General features: G+C 44.3%; 1 protein-coding gene across 11 annotated transcripts in view; it reads left to right on the top strand.

The window, feature by feature from the left end:
• The first annotated feature begins 4,665 nt into the window (after positions 1-4,665).
• PER3 (period circadian regulator 3) overlaps positions 4,666-22,227 on the top strand; it is a 55,369-nt gene continuing 37,807 nt past the window's right edge. The window contains exons 1-10 of one of the 11 annotated variants that reach the window (XM_072819808.1): positions 4,666-4,752; positions 5,119-5,426; positions 5,870-6,015; positions 6,859-6,974; positions 8,184-8,385; positions 13,037-13,085; positions 16,403-16,545; positions 18,384-18,462; positions 19,912-20,018; positions 20,488-20,644. In XM_072819808.1, the coding sequence (XP_072675909.1) occupies positions 5,263-5,426; positions 5,870-6,015; positions 6,859-6,974; positions 8,184-8,385; positions 13,037-13,085; positions 16,403-16,545; positions 18,384-18,462; positions 19,912-20,018; positions 20,488-20,644 (1,163 nt within the window). In that variant the 5' untranslated portion in view covers positions 4,666-4,752; positions 5,119-5,262. The other 10 variants (XM_072819809.1, XM_072819813.1, XM_072819816.1 and 7 more) reach the window with 10 other exon arrangements.

The raw sequence follows: 22,227 nt of genomic DNA, 5'->3' as shown, positions 1-22,227 counted from the left end.
CTTTCTGTGTCTCTCATGAATAAATAAATAAAAATTTTAAAAATGGTATTCCTTGCTGCTGCCCTGACCTCTCACTTACAACAAACCCCAAAGCCCACTTTCTCTTCCTTCTCACCAGTTCCCTCCCCAAGTACTCATTTCTTAGTCTCCTACATTTCTCAGTACCCTAGTGAACAGAAGCAGACCTTCCCCTCCTGGAAAGTATAGCAGATGAGTGGGGAGCTATGTTTCTCACAACAACCAAAATGTTCAGGCTTTTGAGTTTCTTGAATATATGTTCTTTAAAGAGTAACGTGCAGAGCTGGCTCTATATGTCATAGAAGAGACAGCTGCCTACGTGGCACCTGGGGAAGATAACGTGGATGGGTGAGAGACTTCTCCAAATACATGGCTCTCTTTTTGATTCTGCATTTCCTTCCCCTTGAATATACTTCCACTCTTAATCTGCCACCCCTAAGGATCAATGTAATATGGGTGGAAATGCCCTTTGCTTATAGTTACAAAAAAAATGTCCGTTTCCTATAGAAGTCCTACTGGGAGAAAGGTTGACTTCTTCCTGTTGCCTTGGCCTTGGATAGATGGTCACCGCTCTTCTTATCTGGAATGCTGTTATGTCCAGGCAAAGTACTCACAGTAGAATTGTGCTGTTCAGTCCTCGTTTCAGGACTTTTTCTATAAAATTTTGGTGCCATTTTTGAGATTTTGAAGGAAAATCTACAATAAATGGGCTCTGTTCTGCCTTTCCCATAAATGTCAGGATTCCTTAGCCAGCTGAGTCCTCAGCCAATTTCTCTTTCCATTCTACTCACTTTTCCTGGTCAAACTTACCTATTCCCACATCTCTATTCATTAATGTACTGCTGATTCCTGGCCTAATGGACATAAGCCTCTCAAATTCAGCGTGGGCCAAAGAGAATTAAGCATTCTCCTGCTGCACATTCCTCTTCCTACAGTTAATAGTGTATGTTCCAGAGAATGGTCCCACCAGCCATCCAGTGTCCATGCCAAACAAGTCCACTGGACTTGGTATTTTTATTCACCATATATATCACTCAGAATGTATTGGAGGAGTGCTATAATAGTAAACGTACTCCAAATCTGAAAAGCTCCAAGTTTGTTTCTCACTCATGCTACATGTCCAATGCCAGGCAACAGGAAGTTTCTAATCGCACTCCCTCAGGGAGGGACTTACAGTAAACATTTGTTTCAGGTTATCACTGTGGCAGGAAGGGAACATCAGGAATTGTGCGCTGGCTCTTGAAGCTGCCAGCTGCGAGTCTGCTCACATTTTACTGGCCATGGCAAGTCACATGACCATGCCTAACTTCAGAGGTGGCCAGGAACACATGTCACCGGAAAGAGAAATGCAGGGTTTGTGAACATTTGCCTTCCTGCTGACAATTTCAGTGAAAGAATAGGGCAAATTTGCCTTGGTTCATAAGTATTTTCTAATGAATTGTGCATCTTACATGGCAATTCTATATTTGCATCACTAATAAGATGTTTTTGAAAGTATGGTAATTTTTTAAAAACTGGTTTTGAGTGAGGATTATTTGTTTAAGATTGACTAGGCTGCTTAGTACATTTAAAAATAGCATCCTTGGGGGCGCCTGGCTGGCTCAGTCAGTGGAGCATGCAACTCTTGATCTCAGGGTTGTGAGTTTGAGACCTATGTTGTGTATATAGATTACTTAAAAATAAAATCTTAAATAACATCCTTATTTACAACTGAGTTGCTTTTCACACTAGCAGAAAATTCAATCTGTAAAACTACAATTTACCACATAAACCAGTTATTGCATAATTATTAGAAAATAAAAATAATGTTTTCTCATCCTCTAAACAGCAAGCTAAGTGCATTTCAAATTCTACTTGTCTGTATACCCTCAAGACCTTAGACAATCCCGTTAACACAAGTGCCTGCCTTAGGCAAAGCTCTGGATCTGGAGCCCAACAGAAGCCTTCCCTCCGGCAATTCCCCCCTTGTCTGCAGAAATTCTTCCTGCTTGTCCCCTCTCCCTCCCTGTTGGGTCATCCCATCAGACCCTAATCGTGGTCCCACCTCCTTCCCTTGTGCAAACACTTGTCTCCGGCTCCACACAGCAAAATCCCTCTCCACGGCCTCACATTGTGCTTTTCCTTCCACCAACACTACTGAGACATCTTTAACCAAGGTCATCATCTTGGTGAAGCATAACAGAAAATTCTCTGTCTTACTCTGAGTATCACCAGCATTTTATACAGTCAATAGCTCTCTCCTTGTAATAGTTTATCTAGATTCCATGATCCAACATTCTGCTTTTCTTTCAACCCCATCTATGGCTCCTTATTCTTTGCTTGGCTCTCTGCTCTTCCTCTGAATCTCCCTGCCCCCCACCCCCACCCCATGTCTCAGTCTTGGCCTTTGGCCCTTTTCTGTCTGCATTCTCTTTTTTTATTTTTTTTAAAAGATTTTATTTACTTATTCATGAGAGACCGAGAGAAAGAGAGGCAGAGACACAGGCAGAGGGAGAAGCAGGCTCCATGCAGAGCGCCTGATGTGGGACTCGATCCCACGTCTTCAGGAACACGCCCTGGGCCGAAGGCAGGTGCTAAACTGCTGAGTCACCCAGGGATCCCTCTGTCTGCATTCCCATGTTGACATCATCTCACCCATGTCTATCAATGCCATAGGGACTCTGGCCTCCCCCAAATGTCAGGTCTATCTCCATCCCTGGCCTCTCCCCTACATCCCAGACTGGGAGAGCCAATCACCCACCGGACAACCCCACTGGCACATGTAATGCATGTCTCAAACAGTGTGTGGGAAACAAGTCTCCATTCTCCCCTCATCAAAACTTACCATCCCCAGACTTGTCCATCTAAGTTGATGACTCGATGACCCATGACACTCAGCACTGCTTAAACCAAAGATCCAGGAGTCATGCCTGATAACTCTCATTTCACAACATACATTCAACTCCTCAGCAAGGGTCTGCGCTCCAGAAGCATCCCACCTCCAGCCTCCTCTCACCATCCTTCCTGGCACCAGCCTAGTCCAAAGGATCCTCAGCCCTCTTCGTGTAACTAACAGCTTCCTGTGTAGAAGTCTGGCTGATACAGATCACTGTCTTACTTTAAATCCTCTTTCCACTACCATTAGAAAAAAAAAAAATCAAAATTGCATTCCCTAATTATAATCCAGCACTTCCTAACTTCCTGACCTCCCCTCACACCATTCCGCCTCGCTCTGGGAACTCTCCAACCAAAGCAGACCGTCATTCTCTTTCTTAACAACACACCTGCTCTATCAGCGGCACTGCAGGTGTCCTGCCCCCATCTCCCTCCCCCCACACACTCAGGTTTCAATTCGTCTTCTCAGAGAGGCTTCCGCCATCACCAGGTTGATGTATCTGCCACCTGCTTCACCCTCCATCCCTGTCCAGCCACACTTAATACTGTTTCACGTTCCACACAGCGCTTTCCACTTCTGACCTCTGTGCACTCGTTTGTGTTTTACGTCTTCATAAAAGGTTGACTCCTTGAATGGCAGGGACTTTTGCCACCACTCCGTCTCAGGGACCACAATCCCCTCGGCCTAGATCATCCACTCAATGACTATCTGTTGAATGAACGCAGTTTGACAAAACAAAGCTTGAGAGGCAGCTCTGGTATCAGTGGTTCATCCAATACACGGTATGAACAATTGCCGCACGTCACTCCCCCCTCCCTTCCCTTTCTATACAATTCCTTTCATTCATCCGATAAACACTGAAGATTTTTCACGTTCCAGGCACTGGAAAGGGGCGGAGTTCTGCACTTCGGATGAGCCCACATACAATCTGAAGGCCCTTCAGACTGCTATTTTTAAAAGGACTTCGCTACACCTTCCTTCTCTGAAACCGCGTCTTTTACATACACTTGTCTTCCCCCAGTTGCCAAATCAACCTGTAACTTCAGGAAAGCCCAGGAAAATGTGTATAGAGTCCGTCGTCAGTATTCCGTTTCCGGACTCGGCTGTGATCTCCGTGGGGCTGCTTACTGCCCGGACCCCCGGAGCCTCAAGCATCTCGGAGCCTCAAGCACCAGCGGGCGCCCGAGCAGGAAGGATGAGCAAGACGCAAACAAGGGAACGAGAAGGCGCAGACACGGAGCTCGGACGCGCTTCTTCCCTCTGCCCGGGAGCCGCCCGACCCGCGCCCCAGGTGCGCCCCCATCCGCGAGCTGGCGGCCCCCGCCACCCGCGCTCGCAGCCGCCCGGCTCCCCCCGCCCCTCACCTGGAGGCGGGCCAACCCCGCCCGGGTCCCGGCCCCTCGTGATTGGCGGCTCGAGCGCCCTATCCCCGCCCCGCAGCCGGCTTCCGCCCCTCCCTTTCCCGGCGCCGTGAGGGGGCGGAGCGCTCGGCTGGCCCGGCCCCAGCTCCAGGCCCCTCGGGGCCGCCCAGCCCTCCGCTGCGCGCCAGCCCGCCGGGATTGGCCGCACGCCGCCCTCCGCCGGACCCCCGGCGCTCTGGAACGTGCCCGGGGGCCATCTCCCGCCCACCCGCCTCCGCTTATGTAACCCGGGCCCCCCCCCGGCGCGGCCCCGCCCCCTGGCCAATGGGGGCGCGCAGAGCCGGCCGCGGCAGCCAATCGCGTGGCTGAGGGCGGGGCCGCGTCACGTGGCGCGCGGGGGGCGCGGCGGCGGCTCCCCCCAGCACGCGGCGGGCCTCGGGACTGCTCCCGGCGGGCGGGGCGGGGCGCGCGGCGGCGGTGGCTCGGTGGCCGTGGCGGGTGAGTGCTCTCCCGGGGCCGGGAGCGGTCTCCCCGAGCCCGCCCTCCGTACTGGGGCCGGCGGCCGGGTGGCGCCGGGCGGGAACCCGGGGCCCCGGAACTTGGCGCTGGAAGTTCCCCGTGCCCGGGTCCAGTGTTCGGGCGCGGCCACCCATGCGGAGCCCCGGGGGGCAGGCTGCTGAATGGGAGGGTCTGGCCGCGCGGCCGGCGGGGTCGGGGCGGGGGCGCTGTCACAGCCCGGCTGCAGCCCACAGGAGCCGTGTGACTGGGCATCTGTCCCTCGGCCTCCTGCCCCGCCCCGGGCTGCCCCTGCGAGCGGAGCCACCCAAGACTGCATGCAGATCCTGCAGAGGACGCTTCCTCCAGGTGACAGGGATCAGTGTCTGCTGGCTCCTGATGACAGATCACCTTCCCTAAGGCAATGGCATGGACCAAAATGAGACATTTCTGTCGCTGATTGCAAAGTGAAAAAGAAGCGGGCAACAGACCGAGAGCAGCCGTGCAAAAAAGATGGACCCCCGCGAAGACCTGGGAGTGTCCAAATCTCTGGACTCCAGGGGGTCCGAGCCTCGGGAACCACAGGCCTGTTGCTCTGAGGCCCTGGGGAAAGGACAGGAGGAGGTGTGGAGCGAGAAATCCCAACTGCAGAGCCCACAGGTGGAGAGCACCAACAGGTGACCCCCCTGATCTGTTTGTTCTTGGATGATCAGTACAGGGAAAGGAGAGCTTAAATCGTTTTATTCCTTCGTTGGTAAGCCTAGGAGAAAGTTCAGGGGGGATGCTCAGACAACTTGGGACGTAACGCTCTGGGAGACTGAAGGATTATGAAAAAAGAATACCAGAAGCACAGAAAGAGTGGTGAAGGATTTAGCTGAGCGGGGGGCTGAAGTGGGAATGAGAATGGATGGAAAATATTTGATGTTGACCAGTTTCTTTGGCTGAGATCCCACCACCTGTCCAAAGGGGAAAATAAACCTGTGAACTAAATGAGTTGATCCATGGGAAGCATCTAGAAAGTTGCTTGGCACATCATATGCTGTTCATACAGTAGATGTTGATTGCTCCTAAAATTGAAAGTGTGAATTGACAAGCTTTTTTTTTTCTTTTTATCTTACAGTGAACAGCAAGATCGAAACAGAGTTTCTGAAGAACTTGTAATGGTTGTGCAAGAAATGAAAAAATACTTTCCATCAGGCAGACACAGTAAGCCAAGTACCCTAGATGCTCTCAACTATGCCCTTCGCTGTGTACACAGTGTACAAGGTAAATGAGCTGGGGAGGAATTGCAGTCATGCAAGTGCATCAATTTGCTCATAAACATTGGCCAAGCTGGAAGAGTTGTCAGTGTGCTTCTAGTCCCTGAAATGTTTTGAGCTTTTTATGGTGCTTGATGTGAGATGAGCAAATCTACACAGAAACTATGTCTTAGTTTTGCAAATTAGGAAAATCAGGAGGACCTTATTTGTATAATAGTTTAGGAACTGCTGCTTAGTGACTGTGCCAGATTTTGATGATTTGTTGCAGGAGAGTAGGGTTTAGCACATTTTAAAGAGTCACTTTTACACAGTCGTTATCTTCTAAGGATATTGGGGAAAAAATACATTTGATTAAATACAGCTCACCTTGCCGTTATCCACATACAATTAGAGTGCATTCATGATATATCAGGACTTTGCCAAATTAAAAATGAACAGTTGCAAACTTTTTTCCTTTTTATCTCTGAGTTTTCTTTTCCAGGGATTTAATAAAGTATACATTTTCTTTAAAACAAATCTCTCTAACTTCATGTATGACACACGGTTCTTGGATACGAAAGTAATGTTTCTGCCATAAACACATCACCTGTGTGTGTTTGGAATTTTGGGTTTCAGTACCTTATGTGGATCTTGCTCCTGGCAATGCAGAACATCAGGAAATGCTAAAATTCAAAAGCTTACATTTGTACAGCTATTCGTGTTATAGGTGAAAGAAGATGATCTGGTTTTGAGGCATACACGCCAAGGTGTCCTCATCCTAAAAAATAAGCCAACTTTGATTATGGTAAAAATGATTTCCTAAAGATATTGCTGTCACTGGACTGTCTGTTTATTTTCCTGTGTTTCTTAGCAAGCAGTGAGTTTTTCCAGATTCTCAGTCAGAGTGGAACACTTCAAACAGATGCGACCGTGTACAGTCTTGAGGAGCTGGCCACTCTTGCTTCAGGGTATACTTCCAAAAACACAGTAAGAATTCACAAATTTTGCAGTCTCAACCTGGGTGATATTTCTTAACAACCTTATCAAGACGTAGATTTTTAAGCCTAATAACCTCAGAGTTTTAGTAACCACAGTGCGAGGCAAAGAATAGAAGCACACTGCCCAAGAGGCATTGTATAGATAGTTTCTCCTGCCCTTGCCAGAGCACAGATCTCAACCCAAGAGGCAGCACGTGAGGGGTGGTCTACTGGGCTTCCCTTCCGTGCCCCCCCTGCCTTCTGAGCATCCTTGAGTTCTCTTGAATTAAGAGGAAAACATAAAATGCAGAGTAATTGCCCCCATTTTTATTCTAATCTCCGAATTGTTAATTTGTATTTATATCATTCTTAGTTCCAATACCTACTACTTCAAGTTGTAACAACTGGATTTTATAGAACAGGTGAGTTGAGATGCTGTCATTTTTCTGTAAAATTTTGGAAGAGACATTTAGCGTATCATTTTTTGAATCTCTTCATGTGGACAAAATAATTCAGCCTCATGCCTTACTGATGTGATGGATATCCCTTAGTTTTATGTTTAGACCTCAACAAGATTGTAACTTCAAGATCTTGTAATAGTGGAACAGGAGCTATCCCTGGTATCACAATAGATACTTGTTTTACTGACTTGTGTGTTTATGGGACACTACTGAATATGGCGGAATATAAGAAGGAAAAGTTTAAGAAGATATTTTCCCTTTTTAAGATCTTCAGAATAAAGCTAGAGAGGAAGACATGCCAATGCTAGCAGCCACAAGCCGTGGCCAACTGTAAATGTTATTGATGTCTGATGGGACAGACATGAGAAATGATTCTTACGTAGTGAGGTTGGTCAAAGACAGTGTCATGAAGGAAGAGAATTTTGAGTGTGGTCTTGAAGCTTAGAATCAGGCATTGGTGAAGACAAGACATTCCCCTCAGTTTGCAAAAGAGAAGGAATCAAAAGTGGGTACGTCATACGCACATTTAGTCGATGCAGGAAGAGCTGGTATATTGTTTGGTATAGAAATCAGTCCTTCAGAAGATAAAACACAGGTTTTATGATGATTATTAAGGGATATGTTGGAGAATTATGCTGCCTTTGCAGGATATGTGTTTGTGTGTGTTGATCACATTAGGAGTCTCGAAGAAATTCTGTTTCAGGGAATATTGTTTGTAAGTATCTCAATCTTTTCATTATTTTAAATGTTTTTCATAGGATACCTTTGTGGCAGTTTTTTCATTTCTGTCTGGAAGGTTAGTGCACGTTTCTGAACAGGCTACTTCGATCCTGAATTGTAAGAAAGATTTCTTGGAGTCCTCTCACTTTATGGAACTGCTTGCTCCTCAAGATGTGAGAGTGTTCTGCGCACACACTGCCCACACTCAGCTTCCCCTCTGGAACAATTGGACCCAAAGAGGTAATGGGACCGAGGCTCAGATGTTTACCTTGCTTCTTAAAGATCAGCTTCATTATTTCAGAAATAGTACCAGAATTAACACATAATTTTGAACCTGTAAGCTATATGGTTTTTCTTATTTCCTTATTTAAAAGTCAGAATGTGGGGTACCTGGCTGGCTCAGTCGGTGGAACGTGCAACTCTCGACCTTGGGGTCCTGAGTTTGAGACCCACGTTGAGTACAGAGATTGCTAAAAATAAATAAAGCTTAAAAAAATAAAGATAAGTAAATAAATAAAAAGATTGTGATAGAAATAGCATTTTAAGTGCTTCTAATAACAAAGTTCCAGTTAATATGCTTTCATGTAGTCAAGTTAATTTTAGAAGTTCTGTTATCATAAATATGGTTTTTTTAAAAATATGATTTGGCAAGCTGCACACCATATAGCAAGTTAGTTGTTATAAAGACTCTGTTTTCTCTAAGTTAATAAAATTAAATGTTTTCTCTCTTACATTGACTTCATTATTTCTTTGCTTTTATTTGGAGATAAACTTCTCATGGTTATTTCCCCTTCTAGTTTCTCTTCTCCCTAAAAGTTCATGAATCTTGTTACTTTGTTTTTTTCTGAAATGCTTAATTTCCTGAACTGAGGAATGCCTAGTCCTAGTTTCCTTTGTGACATTCAGTCCTGTATAATTTTTAAAAATTATTCATTATTTCTTTTAAAGTCACTCTATATTTCTTATTTCATATTCTTTGTGAAGTGTATCTTAAAGAATTGAGTGTAGATGAACCTTTTTCTTCTAATTCCAAGCCCTTTTTTTCTAATTTTTTTAAAATTTAAATTTGATTTATTATGGTAAAAAAATCCCATTAGCAAAATGTACCATCCTAACCATTTTTAAGTGTACAGTTCAATAGTGGTAGGTACATTGGCATGGATGTGAAACACACCTCCAGAACCTTCTCATCTTGCAAGTCTAGGGCCCTCTGCCCATTCTGACTTTCTAAGGCAGGACGTGGTCCAGTGGGCACAGTCTCAGATGCAGCTTTTTTCAGTGGCAGACCTTTGCCCCATCTCTTATGCACAGGTTGTGTACACTTCAGAACACACACCTGTTTTCCTTGCTTGCTTCTAGCTCTTTCCTGTTCCCCTCACTCAAAAACATTGATTTTATTTCGCTTCCTCTTTCTTTAACACATATTTTCAGCCTTTAAGTGTCCATCTTTGTTTCTCTCCTTTTATCGATCGATCGTTCATCCACTCCATAAATGTTTATTCAGCAAGCACTGTGGGCCCGGAGCTGTTCCTGGTGCTGAGATAGAGCTGTGAGCGGGGCAGACACACCATGAGGTTGTCTGCCTACCTCTTGCCCTTCCAGCCACCATCCCTCCAGCGATGCCTCTATGGTCTCTGCTCTTTTTAGCTGTGTTATCTTTGCAAATTAGTTATTGCCATGCTGCTTCCTCTCCATGTAAACATATAATATACCCTGAAATTGCTGTCTTTTGGACCTCAATATTGACATCTTCCTTAAAGAGGAGGTGCCTCTTGTGACTGCTCACCCTGGGCTTCGCCTCGCACATCTCAGCAATTCCAGCTCTTTCTTGCGCCATTTCTGGGCTGGGCCCATGTATCCTCCTGCCCCTTCCTTTGAGCTCATAGAACATTAGGGGAACATAGGAAGCTATAAGCTCAGCAGGGTGTCAGCCTTTGGCCTGGCATTCAGAGCACGTTTCGACTTTGTAGTACCGACCTCACAGAAAGATCTGACTGCTGTTTCTTTATAATGCACTTCCAAAAACAAGGATTCACCTGCTACAGCTGAGGTGTGGAAATGATAAGGGCTAGAATTTACTGTTTGAGATCCCACAATCTGGTACTGCGTCCTACACGACCCCCGGAGAATGCAGTTGAATTCAGGTGCCTGGTGTACTCTACACATAGTTTTCCCAAGTCTATCTTCCGGTAGGGTTGCAGTATTTCCTGTGTGAAGAATTTTAAGCAAGGAGTCTGAAGATCCAAGATTGATTGATTGATTGATTGATGTATATTTTTTTATTGGAGTTCAATTTGCCAACATCTCGTGTAACAGCCAGTGCTCATCCTGTAAAGTGCTCCCTTCAGTGCCCGTCACCCAGTCACCCCATCCCCCCGCCCACCTCCCCTTCCACTACCCCTTGTTCATTTCCCAGTTAGGAGTCTCTGATGTTCTATTACCCTCTCTGATATTTCCCACTCATTTTTTCTCCTTCCTCTATAATCCCTATCACTGTTTTTTATGTTCACCATATGAATGAAATTGTATAACGAAGATCCGAGTTTTAAATTGAGCTTTGTCCCTTCATGAATGATGGAGGCCACTTAGCTTCTCGTCATGAAATAGTGATAGTTCTCCTTCCAGCCTGCTAACACAGGGCTGCTGTGAGAAGCAAGCAGGCTGATGGCGGGGAAAGCACTTGAGGTATTTGGCACATTATGCAACATTAGGGGTCATCTTCATTGCTCCCATCTATTGAATGGTTACCATGTGGCAGGGACTTTTTTTCCAGGTTTCAGTGGGTTGACTAATCTTCACAAAAACCTTTATGAGGCATGGATACTGTCGTCATCCCTGTTGACAGATGAGGTGACTGCGTCAGTAGGTCTGTTGCATAGCCAATGCCAAGATAGGGTTAGCCATTTGAGAGACTGGCTGGGGGGAGGAGGGGAGCGGTGCCCTCGGCCCACTAGGCATGTCTGACACCTGTGGAAGGAGCGGGAACAAGGGGGATGGGGCAGGAGGAGGAGTCTTGGCCGGCCAGTCAAAGGGAAATCCAAGTCATGGTCAGGCCCCAGAACAGCCCTGCATCCCACCTCAGGACTGCTCACGCATAGGCACAGGGCAGTGGCTGGAGCCTATAGTCAGGTATGGCCCTCCAAGCTCGGGCCCTGCCATCACAGAGGCCCAGGGCTAAGGGAACTCACCCCAGGTCACACTGCCAGTCATGAGGTGATGGCAAGTTTCACCCTGGTGGGCAGAGTCCAGGACCCTCACCCCAAGCCATGGCCCCTGGTGAACACAGCTATCCCTGGGAGATTTTTGCCTTCAGATGGGAGACGTGTGGTCAAACTAAGGCAGGATTTTATTTTATTTTATTTTATTTTATTTTATTTTATTTTTTATTTTATTTTATTTTGGGAGATTTTACTTATTCATGAGAGACACACAGAGAGAGAGGCAGAGACACAGGCAGAGGGAGAAGAGGGTCCCTGTAGGGAGCCCAATGCAGGACTCGATCCCAGGACCCCAGGATCACAGCCTGACCTAAAGGCAGACACTCAACCACTGAGCCACCCAGGCACTCTTAAGGCAGGCTTTTGAAAGCCACACCACAGACTGGTTCCTGTTCCTACAAACCATCTCAAAAAATGAATATTTTCGAAATGTCCTTGTCTTGCCATAACTTCTCTGCAAACTCACCTGAGCCTCTCCTGAGGTGGCGTCCCTGTGAGGGCTGCTGAGCAGTGCAGGGAGTTTGGAGAGTCTCCTTTGTCAGCAGCGCCCTCCCTGCTTTCTCACACACAAGCTCTATGAATGGTCTTCCAGGTTCAGAATTTCAGGACCTCCTGTGACTTTCCTAGTTTTCTGAATTCTGATAGTGAGGTTGTTGTCTTTGAAACTGGAGTATTTTGTGGTTTGACTTCTTTTCTTTTTTAATCACGTACAGTTTCCCTGATCATTCAAAAGCCCATTCTCTGACCCCTCCTGTGATCCTCTCCTCAGAAGTGCAAAGAGCAGGATCACATGCAGCATCTTGATTCTTCAGAGCTCTCATTGTTTATGCTCCATCGGTGCATGTTTTAAAAACATCTCCTTGTTTTTAAGCATTTCCTTGGTTCCTGTAACTGGGGATTTTTCACCCCAGTGAGCAAATGCCCAAAATATCAATTCAAGGAGCTCTAGCAGAGGAGAGGTAGTCAACAAACACTTGGGAGAAGGTTCAGCCCCTTGATCAAGGCAAATTGAAAGAGTTCTGAATTACCACCTCACAAATCCATAAAATTAATGCAGAAATCATTAAAACTGATGGAACTATTAGCCTGAGGGTTGTGAGAAAATGTCCTTAGAGACCCTGTGCAAATGGTATGATCTTCTGTAGATCAGTGTGGTGCTATATGGGGAGAATCCTAAGATCGTATTGTTTAACCCTGGACCCCAACTTTGGGGACTTTGTCCAAGGAAAGAAAAAAGTGAAAGACATATATGTATCATATACCTAAATGCTGTAACTTGTCCAAATCAGCAGTTTTTGAGGCCCATCCAGACCATCATGGTGAAATAGCATATTACGACCGAAGTAAATGTGTCCCCAGATTATTGCCTTGCATTGGAAGGAGGAACATGGGCAGTCTGAACAGGAGGATGAGGTCCTGTTCCCACACATCCACATTATCTCCCTGAGGGTCACTGCTACAGTACGAAAGCCCCCTGGAAAGCACTGGTTGTGACTAGATCTCAAAGTGAGAGCAGGAGCCCTGTTTGGAGATCAAAAGTATCTCCTTCTTTGAAAGAGTAATTTCATTTCTTGCTTCCATGGGGAGAGTTGGAGTTTGTCTTGCTGAGGAGGGGCCGCTCTGCCCTGTGGCTCTGGGAGTGGGTGATTAACACTTGTCTCTGTTTCCCACAGCATCTCAGTATGAATTCGCTCCGGTGAAATCCTTTTTCTGCAGGATCCGGTAAGTTTGGGGGCTTATGGGGGACCTGGAATGGGTGGGCTATACTCTGATTTTATTTGGCCCTTTATAGATTCTTTTGTATCCATCTAGTGCTGGGTTCTTGCCACAAGCAATTTGTATTTGGATTGAGGGGAAGAAATGCAGATTTCACTCACAAAATGACTAGATAATAATGCAGTCAGGAGAAAGATCATTCTTAGCCTGGCAGCGCTCGCACTCTCAGTCTTTTGTGTTCTCTCTCTCTCTCTCTCTCTCTCTCTCTCTATCTAAAAGCACCTCTGGATGATGTTAAGTACACTTTCAAATGCCCACTGTTTAGGGAAGCTTTGTTTGCTTTTTGCCCTTTGGTCACATTTAATTTTTGAAATTTTGCTTTATTTTTTTACTTTTTTTTTTAAAGCAAGCTCTGTGCCAAATGTGAACTGGTGACCCAGAGATCAAGAGTCACATGCTCCAACTGAGCCAGCCAGGCGCCCCTAACTTTAAAAAATTTTTAATAACTGTAAAGAAATTTAGATAGATGTGTTTCAGAGAAGGATTTAAAAGGTCAAGATATAGTGAACTGGAAGAAAACAGACCAAAATTGTAATAATAGTTGATTTCTGGTAGGATTTATTAGTGATTTTTTTTCTCTCCTGAATTTATTGTAATGCGTTCACGTTACTTTTGCAATAAGAAAATGTGGTTCAGTGACATCACGATTGCCAGCATGAGTACTGAAGTTACTAACTGCTCCAGATGAGGAAAACTAAAGACAAAACTCCTTGTAATGAATCAGTCAGCACTCCGTGGGGTTAGGGGTTCTTGAGCTAATAGCATTCCAGTGCTCAGGGAGGGAACTCTGGGGAGAGGGGTCCAGGGCAGGAGGGAGGGCTGTGTTTGTGTTCATTCAGTCCTTCACAGAGGAATTGTTACAAAGATCTTAGAACAGTGCTTGCCACCTACTAAGCGCTGTTTGTGTTTGTTTTGCTAGTAAATATATTTGTGTGTCTTCTCTGAGCCAGGCAGGATTACAGGTGTAAAGTTCTTGCCTCATGGGCCTTACATTCTGTGTGTGTGGGGAAACTGCTGATAATAAACAGGTACCTATGTATATGTCAGCTGACAGAAAGTTCTGTGTGGAACAGTGAAGGAGAGTTAGGGAATTCTGGGCAAGGGAGAGATTACTAGTATATTCAGGGTGGTTAAGGAATGTTCTCTGATAAGAAGCCTGATTGCAGCCTGAGCCTGAAGGAGGTGAGGGAGCGAGCCATACCTCTATCTAAAGGAAGAGTGTTCCAGGCAAGTGCAAAGGCCCCGGGGGAGAGGATGCTTGGCCTGTAGGGGAGTAACAAGGAAGCTAATGTGGCTGGAGCAGAGGATGGAAGGAAACGAAGAAACAGGGACCAGAACATGGGGAGCTTTGACATCTGAAGGAAATGTTTTGTTCAGGTTAATCATTTATTTGAAAACTTTACTTTTGGAATTTGCAAAATAATGTGGAAGTAGAGGAGATGGTACAGTGACCTGGTATGTACTTACCATCCAGCTTCAATAACTTTAGCCAGAGACATCTCGTGTCATCTCTGCCACTGCCTGCTCCTCAGCCCCTGCCTGTTATTCTGCAGCAGATCTCAGACTGTGGAGCATTCCCCCCATAAGCATTTCAGAACGTGAGCTAAAAGAGAAGGTTCTTGTTAATCTTCATGATGCTCAAACTGTCCTGTCTGTGACCAGCCGGAGCCGCTTCGGTCAGCTCCAGTGCCATGAGAGGGTACTCCTGTGGTCGGTGACAGCTTCCTTTGCTTCAGACAGTAACCCAGGCTCAACCTGGACACTTCCTACCCCAGACATGAGCCAGTCATTTCTCCGAGGATCCCCCATTCCTTGTGGGGAAACACGGCCTTCACCGTATGGTAACTGGCTCTGGATGGTAGTGGGGAGGTGTTGCTGGGCTTATCCTGGCCTCTGGGACTGCTCAGTGGACAGAAACAGAGCAGCCTTATTTTGACATAAAAGGACCACATTGGACACTGTGCAGGGACGAGAAGACGGGGAAGGTCTGGGAGAGAGAGGCTGTCACACCTGTCACACCAGGAGGTGGTAGCAGGAGGACGTGAGAATATCTTGGGAATTCTGGATATTTCTAAATGGCAGAGCTATTGGGATTCATGAATGGACTGGTTTCAGGTGTGAAACAGGATTGGTCAGGGGTGACATGAGGGTCTCTGGCTCCAGTTGACCTTTACTGGAGCAGAGGACACTGAGAGAGCTGCTTCCTGGAGTGCAGAGGAAAGAGCACAGTGCCTGGTTTTAGACCAGTTGGACTGCCTTACGGTGTTGGAAATCGAACTTGTGGTGCATAGGTATGGAGTTTAGGGAGAAGGCGGGGCAGCAGCAAGTACTGGGTCTTCAGCACATACGGGACAGGATGAGCCTGGGAGACAGTATAGCTGATGGGTCAGGGTCAAGGTCGAGGTCAGATTCAGGCCCTCAGCTGTGGAAGCAGGGTTGTGGTGGAGAGTGGAGGTGCAGGTGGAGGCCCCAGAGTCTGTGGAGAGGCGAGGAAGCCAGGCGGGGGTGGGAGCACGAGTGCATGTGGACGCAGATGTGGACATGAATGCGGAGCTTCCAGGCAGCTGAAGACCACCTGGCATCACTTCAAGCAGTGGTGGGAGAGGCAAGATGTGACTGGTAGAAACGGGGGAGCATGAATTCAGTTGTGGGCATGCTGACACAAAGGGAACCATGGTGTATCCAAGGAGAAGTGGGCAGCTGGGGCTGTTAAACTGGGTAGAAGCCTGGGAGAGGCCCCACAGCTGGGGCTAGGGCTTGGCGAGCAGGTTCCAGCTCTGCCTTTCTGCTCAGCAGGCAAGCAAGGAGAGCCTCACCACACCTGGGGCCCTGTGCCCATCCGGGTTGTGTCTGAAGCTGTGAGGTGCAGTCAGTCCCTTGAGGGAGGGTAGGTAGGGCTGGTGGAGAGCTGGCTTTGGGGAGTATGATCACAGGGAACCCTATTTCTGTCACGGGGTACTTAATTTAGACGCAGGAGGTAAGACTGGGAAGTTATGGTTTCGAAGTCAAAAGAAAAGTTGTAGGACAGCTGGTTCTATCTTCAACTCAGTAAACTGGTTCTCTGTAAAACCTCTCTTCCATTGAATAATCAATGAGTATAATTACCCTTGGGTATTGAAAATATACACTAACATTTCTTTTTAATATAAACAAATTTGAACATTTTCAATTTGGCTACATCTGTCTCAGAAATCACCAAGAAGGCATTTCTCCTGGCCTAGTTTCACATGGGCTCACTGACCCATCATTTCCCTGCTTTTCAGGGGAGGCAAAGATGCAGAGCAAGAGAAGCATTACTACCCATTCAGGATTATCCCCTATTTGATACACGTACACAGAGCTGCCCAGCCAGAACCTGAGCCCTGCTGTCTCACCCTGGTGGAGAAGATTCATTCTGGTTATGAAGGTAACTCAGGAGCGTCTGCTTTTAGGTCACATGTAACCTGACAGTACCTTAGGGAGAAACATGTGAAAGCCTGCTTAATGCAGCCACAGAACCAGGAAAGAATGCTCAGGGCTTCACATTGGCCCTAAGCTCTTGGGCTTTGAGAGCTGATCTTCCCTAAAGTCTCTGTGTACTGACCCTGAACTTCTCAGTGGTTGTCTCCCTCAAGGCTGGCACAGCTTAAGGGTCTAAGCATAGACTTGGCCACCGATACATGGTCCTCTAATCTTTTCTGTACTGGTGACTATCCCGGGGCTTTCTGCTTCTGCCCTGTGTGAAATAAGAGTGTGAAACTTGGGGGCGACTGTGGGCGGGCTCAGTTGGTTAGGCACCTGACTCTTGGTTTCAGCTCAGATCATGATCTCACCACTTGTGGGATCGAACCCCATGTTGGGCTCCATGCCCAGTGGAGAGTCTGCTTAAGATACCCCCTCTCTTCCTCCCCCCACAACATACTCTCTCTCAAGTAAATAAATAAATATTTTTTTAAAAAGAGCATGAAAATTGTAATTTCACAAGAACAAGCTTATATTTTTTAGGTGTTCTAAAAGCCCTTGAATGAAAACTGTAGTTTATGTCCTCTGATGGCAGAGCTACATTTCTAAACTCATATGTTAATACAGGAGCAGCTTCCATTTATTATTTGTTTTTTTGTTTTGTTTTGTTTTAAAGATTTTATTTATTTATTCATGAGAGACACACACACACACAGAGGCAGAGACACAGGCAGAGGGAGAAGCAGGCTCCATGCAGGGAGCCTAATGCGGGACTTGATCCCGGGTCTCCAGGATCAGGCCCTGGGCTGAAGGCGGTGCTAAACCACTGAGCCACCCGGGCTGCCCTCCACTTATTATTTGAAATTAAAGTCAGTTCTGCTGTAATCTGACATATGCTTTCCTAAAAATTATTGTCCTATGCAAACACACAGACACACACACACACATACATACACACACACACACACACAAAATCACAGAGCTTAAGGAAAAAATGGGTTTAGGGGCACAACACTCAAAAACTTAACCACACATTGAAAATAATACAGGGATCTAATAAAAATAGTAACACAGCTTTACACACGTTAAATGGTTAAGAAAGACACAAATGGCACAATAAACACAGTGCCTCGCCTTGGAAAAGGCCCATGGTGGCTTGTAGACTTGGGTGTTGGCAGGGTCACAGCTCCTGAGCTACTGTGGTGCCAGAAGTCAAATGTGGATGGGCATGTCTTGTAATATATGTCTTGCAACATGGGGTGCACAGAGGTGTAGATGTTTGAGGTGTGTGCATGTGCTTGTGTATTCTTGGGTGACTCCATTCACCTCTCGTTTCTTGCAGATGAAATTGTGCATGATTTCAAATCACTACATTTTCAAAGTGAACAACAGTAGAACTGACCATGTCGGGTTTTCTTACACAGACTTAAAATATCCATATCACACACCAAATAAATGTACTTAGTTATACACAATCACCAAATATGACCAGACTTGGGCTAGTCCTGACCTTTAATTTCCTCCAGCTTTGACTGCTGCATTGTGTTGAGTAAGCTTTCCGTGTATACAAACTCTACTTAAAATTAACTTTAATAGGCATTGCGTTTTGACCCAATCAGAACGTAGTAAATAATGACAGGTATTATAATTTCACCACAGCTTTGGCTTCTTGAAGGCCAGGCCCCTAAGTGAGATCTCTACCATTTTGTATAGAGATATTGTTCCCTTTTTAATGTAAGTGTTCGGTAAAGTAGGTGAGTAATTAGATATTTGCCTTTAGGTGAGTCTTTCTGTTTTTCCTAGCTCCTCGAATCCCGGTGGATAAAAGAATTTTTACCACAACACACACCCCTGGGTGTGTCTTTCTTGAAATAGATGAAAGGTAAGCACTTCCTTAAGCCTAAAAGAAATTTTGTTTCTGAGTACAGGTAGATATGTGAGAACATTTACATCATGTTTACATACTTCTACATTATGAAGTAGATATCTATGCATTTACCCATTTGATGTTAGCTTGAAGTTTATGTTTTAAGTATCTTGTATATTATATGATTTATAAGTTATATATGATTTCACAGTAGTAAGTCAGTAATTACTGTTCTGTGTTACACAAGAGGACAATGTACCTGGCCACATGGTATGTGATTGTACTCAGAAGGAGACCAAAACTCCAACCTTGGCCTCCAGCTTCAGATTTTTTTTTTTTTTTTTTGGTAAAGCTAAGTTTATTTAATTTAAAACATTATCAGTGATTTTGAACTTATATGTTTTTTCTACTTTTTTGTTGGTCTTAAAGTGGTCTTCCTTAAAAAATTGGGATAGGAGATGGTAGTCGTTGCTTATTGTTGTTTTTTAATAGTTTTATTTGGAAAAATAAATGTTATCCCCTGATGAGTACCCTCTGCTACCCATGCCCCCCGTTTATTTTTACATTTTACTTATTTGTGACATCTGAAAATCTGGGGAATCAGTGCACCATGGCACATATACATATAAGGCAACAAAGTCCAGACAGCTGACACAGTTATGATAGCTGTTAATTTTGATTTTTAAAAAATCTTAACATCTGAAAATAGATTTATTTAATAATAGATACTTCCAAACTAAACAGTAATTGGTGACATACTTTGTATCATGTAGTTTGTATAAAGTAAGAATATTTAGCAGCAGATAATAGCCTACTGGTAATGGCTTAAATTTCTTGCATTAGAAAATGTGAATTTGTGCACACAGAAAACATTTATGGAGTCCGTTCTTTCTAAATCATTCTGAAAGCTCTGCATTCACCGCTCTCCCATCAAGCTTCACCCTGCATGTGTCTCTGTGTTCCTTTTGTCTATTTGTTACTACCTTCTGGGAGACACTGTCTCTGGGCAGTTTTAATGGTGCTGTATAAATTTGTAGCCTGCTTTATTTACTTAACACCATAAGCATTCTTCTACATTATGATGTGATCTTTTTAAACTATTTAAATGTAGGGGGACATCAGAGACCCCTAAGGAACTTGCTAAACATATAGATTCCTGGTCTTACCCTAGAAACTCTGATTGAGTTAGCCTGTGGTAAGCCAATGAATCATTTTCTAGCAAGTTCCGTAGGCAGCTTTGATGCACTATGTCTAATGCCCAGCATTTCTTAGATTCTGGAGCCATTTCCCCATGGCATGGGCTCTGAGGTAGTTTGCTCTTTGTATAAAATGCTGGAATGACATCTTTTGCATACCTTCTATTTTTATATTTAGAATTAAGTTTAAAAGTATTTTCTAAAGTGTACAAGTACAGAAATTACTTGCTGCATGTAATGTGCTGTCTGTGCTCTGTCTGTACCCCAGAGCAGTGCCTCTGCTGGGTTACCTGCCTCAGGATCTGATGGGAAGGTCTGTCTTAACATATCTGCATCCAGAAGATCGTTCTCTCATGCTCACTGTACACCAAAAAGGTAAGGATCTGCATCTTTATAGTCAGAGGTTTTTGTGTAGCCACTCATCTGCTCTTTTTCATTTCTTTTTAGACCTTTTCATAAGTTCTAATCACTCAACCTTTAACAGGTGAGCCCTGTGTTGAAGGTGCTAAAAACAATTTTTTTCTCTTCTGGCATTCTGAAAAACTTATAAATGCCTAGAAAAAGACATCTGCAATAAATAGCTGCATTAAATAAATTCTAATCTCGGGGGTCCCTGGGTGGCTTAGCAGTTTAGCGCCTGCCTTTGGCCCAGGGCACGATCCTGGAGTCCTGGGATCGAGTCCCACATCAGGCTCCTGGCATGGAGCCTGCTTCTCCCTCCTCCTGTGTCTCTGCCCCTCTCTCTCTCTCTCTCTCTATGTCTATCATGAATAAATAAATAATCTTAAAAAAAAAAAAATAAAATAAAATAAAATAAATTCTAATCTCGTATTATCTTATATAGTCTTGAAGTATGCAGGCCACCCTCCCTTTGAACACTCACCCATTCGATTTTGTACTCAAAATGGAGATTACATCATCTTGGACTCCAGCTGGTCCAGTTTTGTGAATCCATGGAGCCGAAAGGTGTCTTTCATCATTGGTCGCCATAAAGTTCGAATGTAAGTCAGTCAACGTCCATGTTTTTGAAGACTATTTTTACCAAATAGTATTCTTCCACCCACTGACTCCCTTTGATTCATTTGACACACAAATTAACCACAGATAATTTTTTCTAAATGCTTTTTGAAGACAGTTTGGCAGTATGTGTCAAGAACCTTGGAAGATTTCTGTCTCTGACCCCATGATTTCCTTATAGAAAGAAACAGTCTAAGGAAATATGCCTAAATACAGGCCTATTTAGAATGAGCTTTAGAAAGCAAAGATATATTTTGTACCATTTTTTAATCATAACGGTGGACTTAGAGTAGCTAGCTTATATCAGTCGTTAAGTTCTAGACTATTTGACGTTACTGATCAAAAAGAAATTTGAAAATTTCTGAAATTTACTGAAAAATGGAAAGATTAAAAAAGGAGCATACAAAATTATTTATACCGTATGAATATAAATATGTTCAAATGACACACAAACATTGTGAAGTAGGAAAAAGAAGAGGAAACGAAATAAAATATAAATTCTGGCTATGGGTATGGTTAATGGATGAAGGTTTTTTTTTTATCTTTTCTGAATTTTAAAGTTCTCTTTAGCGACCACGTAAAACTTTTTATATCAAAAAAAATCTTTTTATATCAACTTCTTCTGTCAAATTCCACTTATTTGCATCTATTCTATCAAATCTTTATTTTTAAAAATTAGATGCTTTGGTTTTTATATTCCTGCCAACACACCGACTCAAGCCTGTTTGATTACTGCTACCTATCCATGTAACAGAACCTTGTGAAATGGATCTAGAACAACTTATGCTGCCACTCTTTCTAGCCTAAAATACTCCCAGTCTCTTGACTTTTTGGGTTAAATTTAAAATTGACCTGTAGGTTTCTCACCTGGGCCAGAGGGAACCTGGTGATGTCTATTTCGTTTTGTTTTGTTTTGTTTTGTTTTTTTATAATGGAAATTACACCTAACTCTTTAGGATCATGCTGAGTTTGAGAAATAACACCTTTTGTGTTTTATTGTAAAGCTTTGTGCACATGAGCATAAAATGGAGAACAGTAGGTCTTACTGGTAAGACTTATTTTTGTCATGTCTTGATACTATAACAGAGGATACCTAACCATGGTAAGAAATGGTTCCAAGGTCTTCCTAGGTCTTTGTGTTCTGGGATTTGGCCTCTCAAAAGAACAGGTCTGGAACTATACTATAATAATATATTATTACTATACTATATTATAGTATAGTAACTATACTATAGTTATAATAATATAGTAACTATAACTATACTATAATAATGTATTATTACATTATTACTAATGTAATAATCAAGAAATATGACTGCCAAGTAAATATAAGTTATGCGTATTGGTCAGAAAGGACCTTTTCCCTCCAGTAGGGAAATCTGTGGGGAAGTGAAAATAAAGTCAGAGCCTAGACTCTGGTCCCTTCATGAATACCTACTTAGACTTTACCAGCTAGGTGACCTTGAGAAGTTTTCAACTCCGGTGAAGGAGATAAAACTTGCTAGAGCTCTTGGAACAGTGTCTGGCACATCATATGGGTTTAGGAAATGTTATTCTTGCTATATGT

This window comes from Canis lupus, chromosome 3, assembly GCF_048164855.1.
Source record: "Canis lupus baileyi chromosome 3, mCanLup2.hap1, whole genome shotgun sequence".
Classification (NCBI taxonomy): domain Eukaryota; kingdom Metazoa; phylum Chordata; class Mammalia; order Carnivora; family Canidae; genus Canis; species Canis lupus.
The sequence above is the reverse complement of the archived record's forward strand: the minus strand, read 5'-3'. Positions and strand labels throughout refer to the sequence as shown.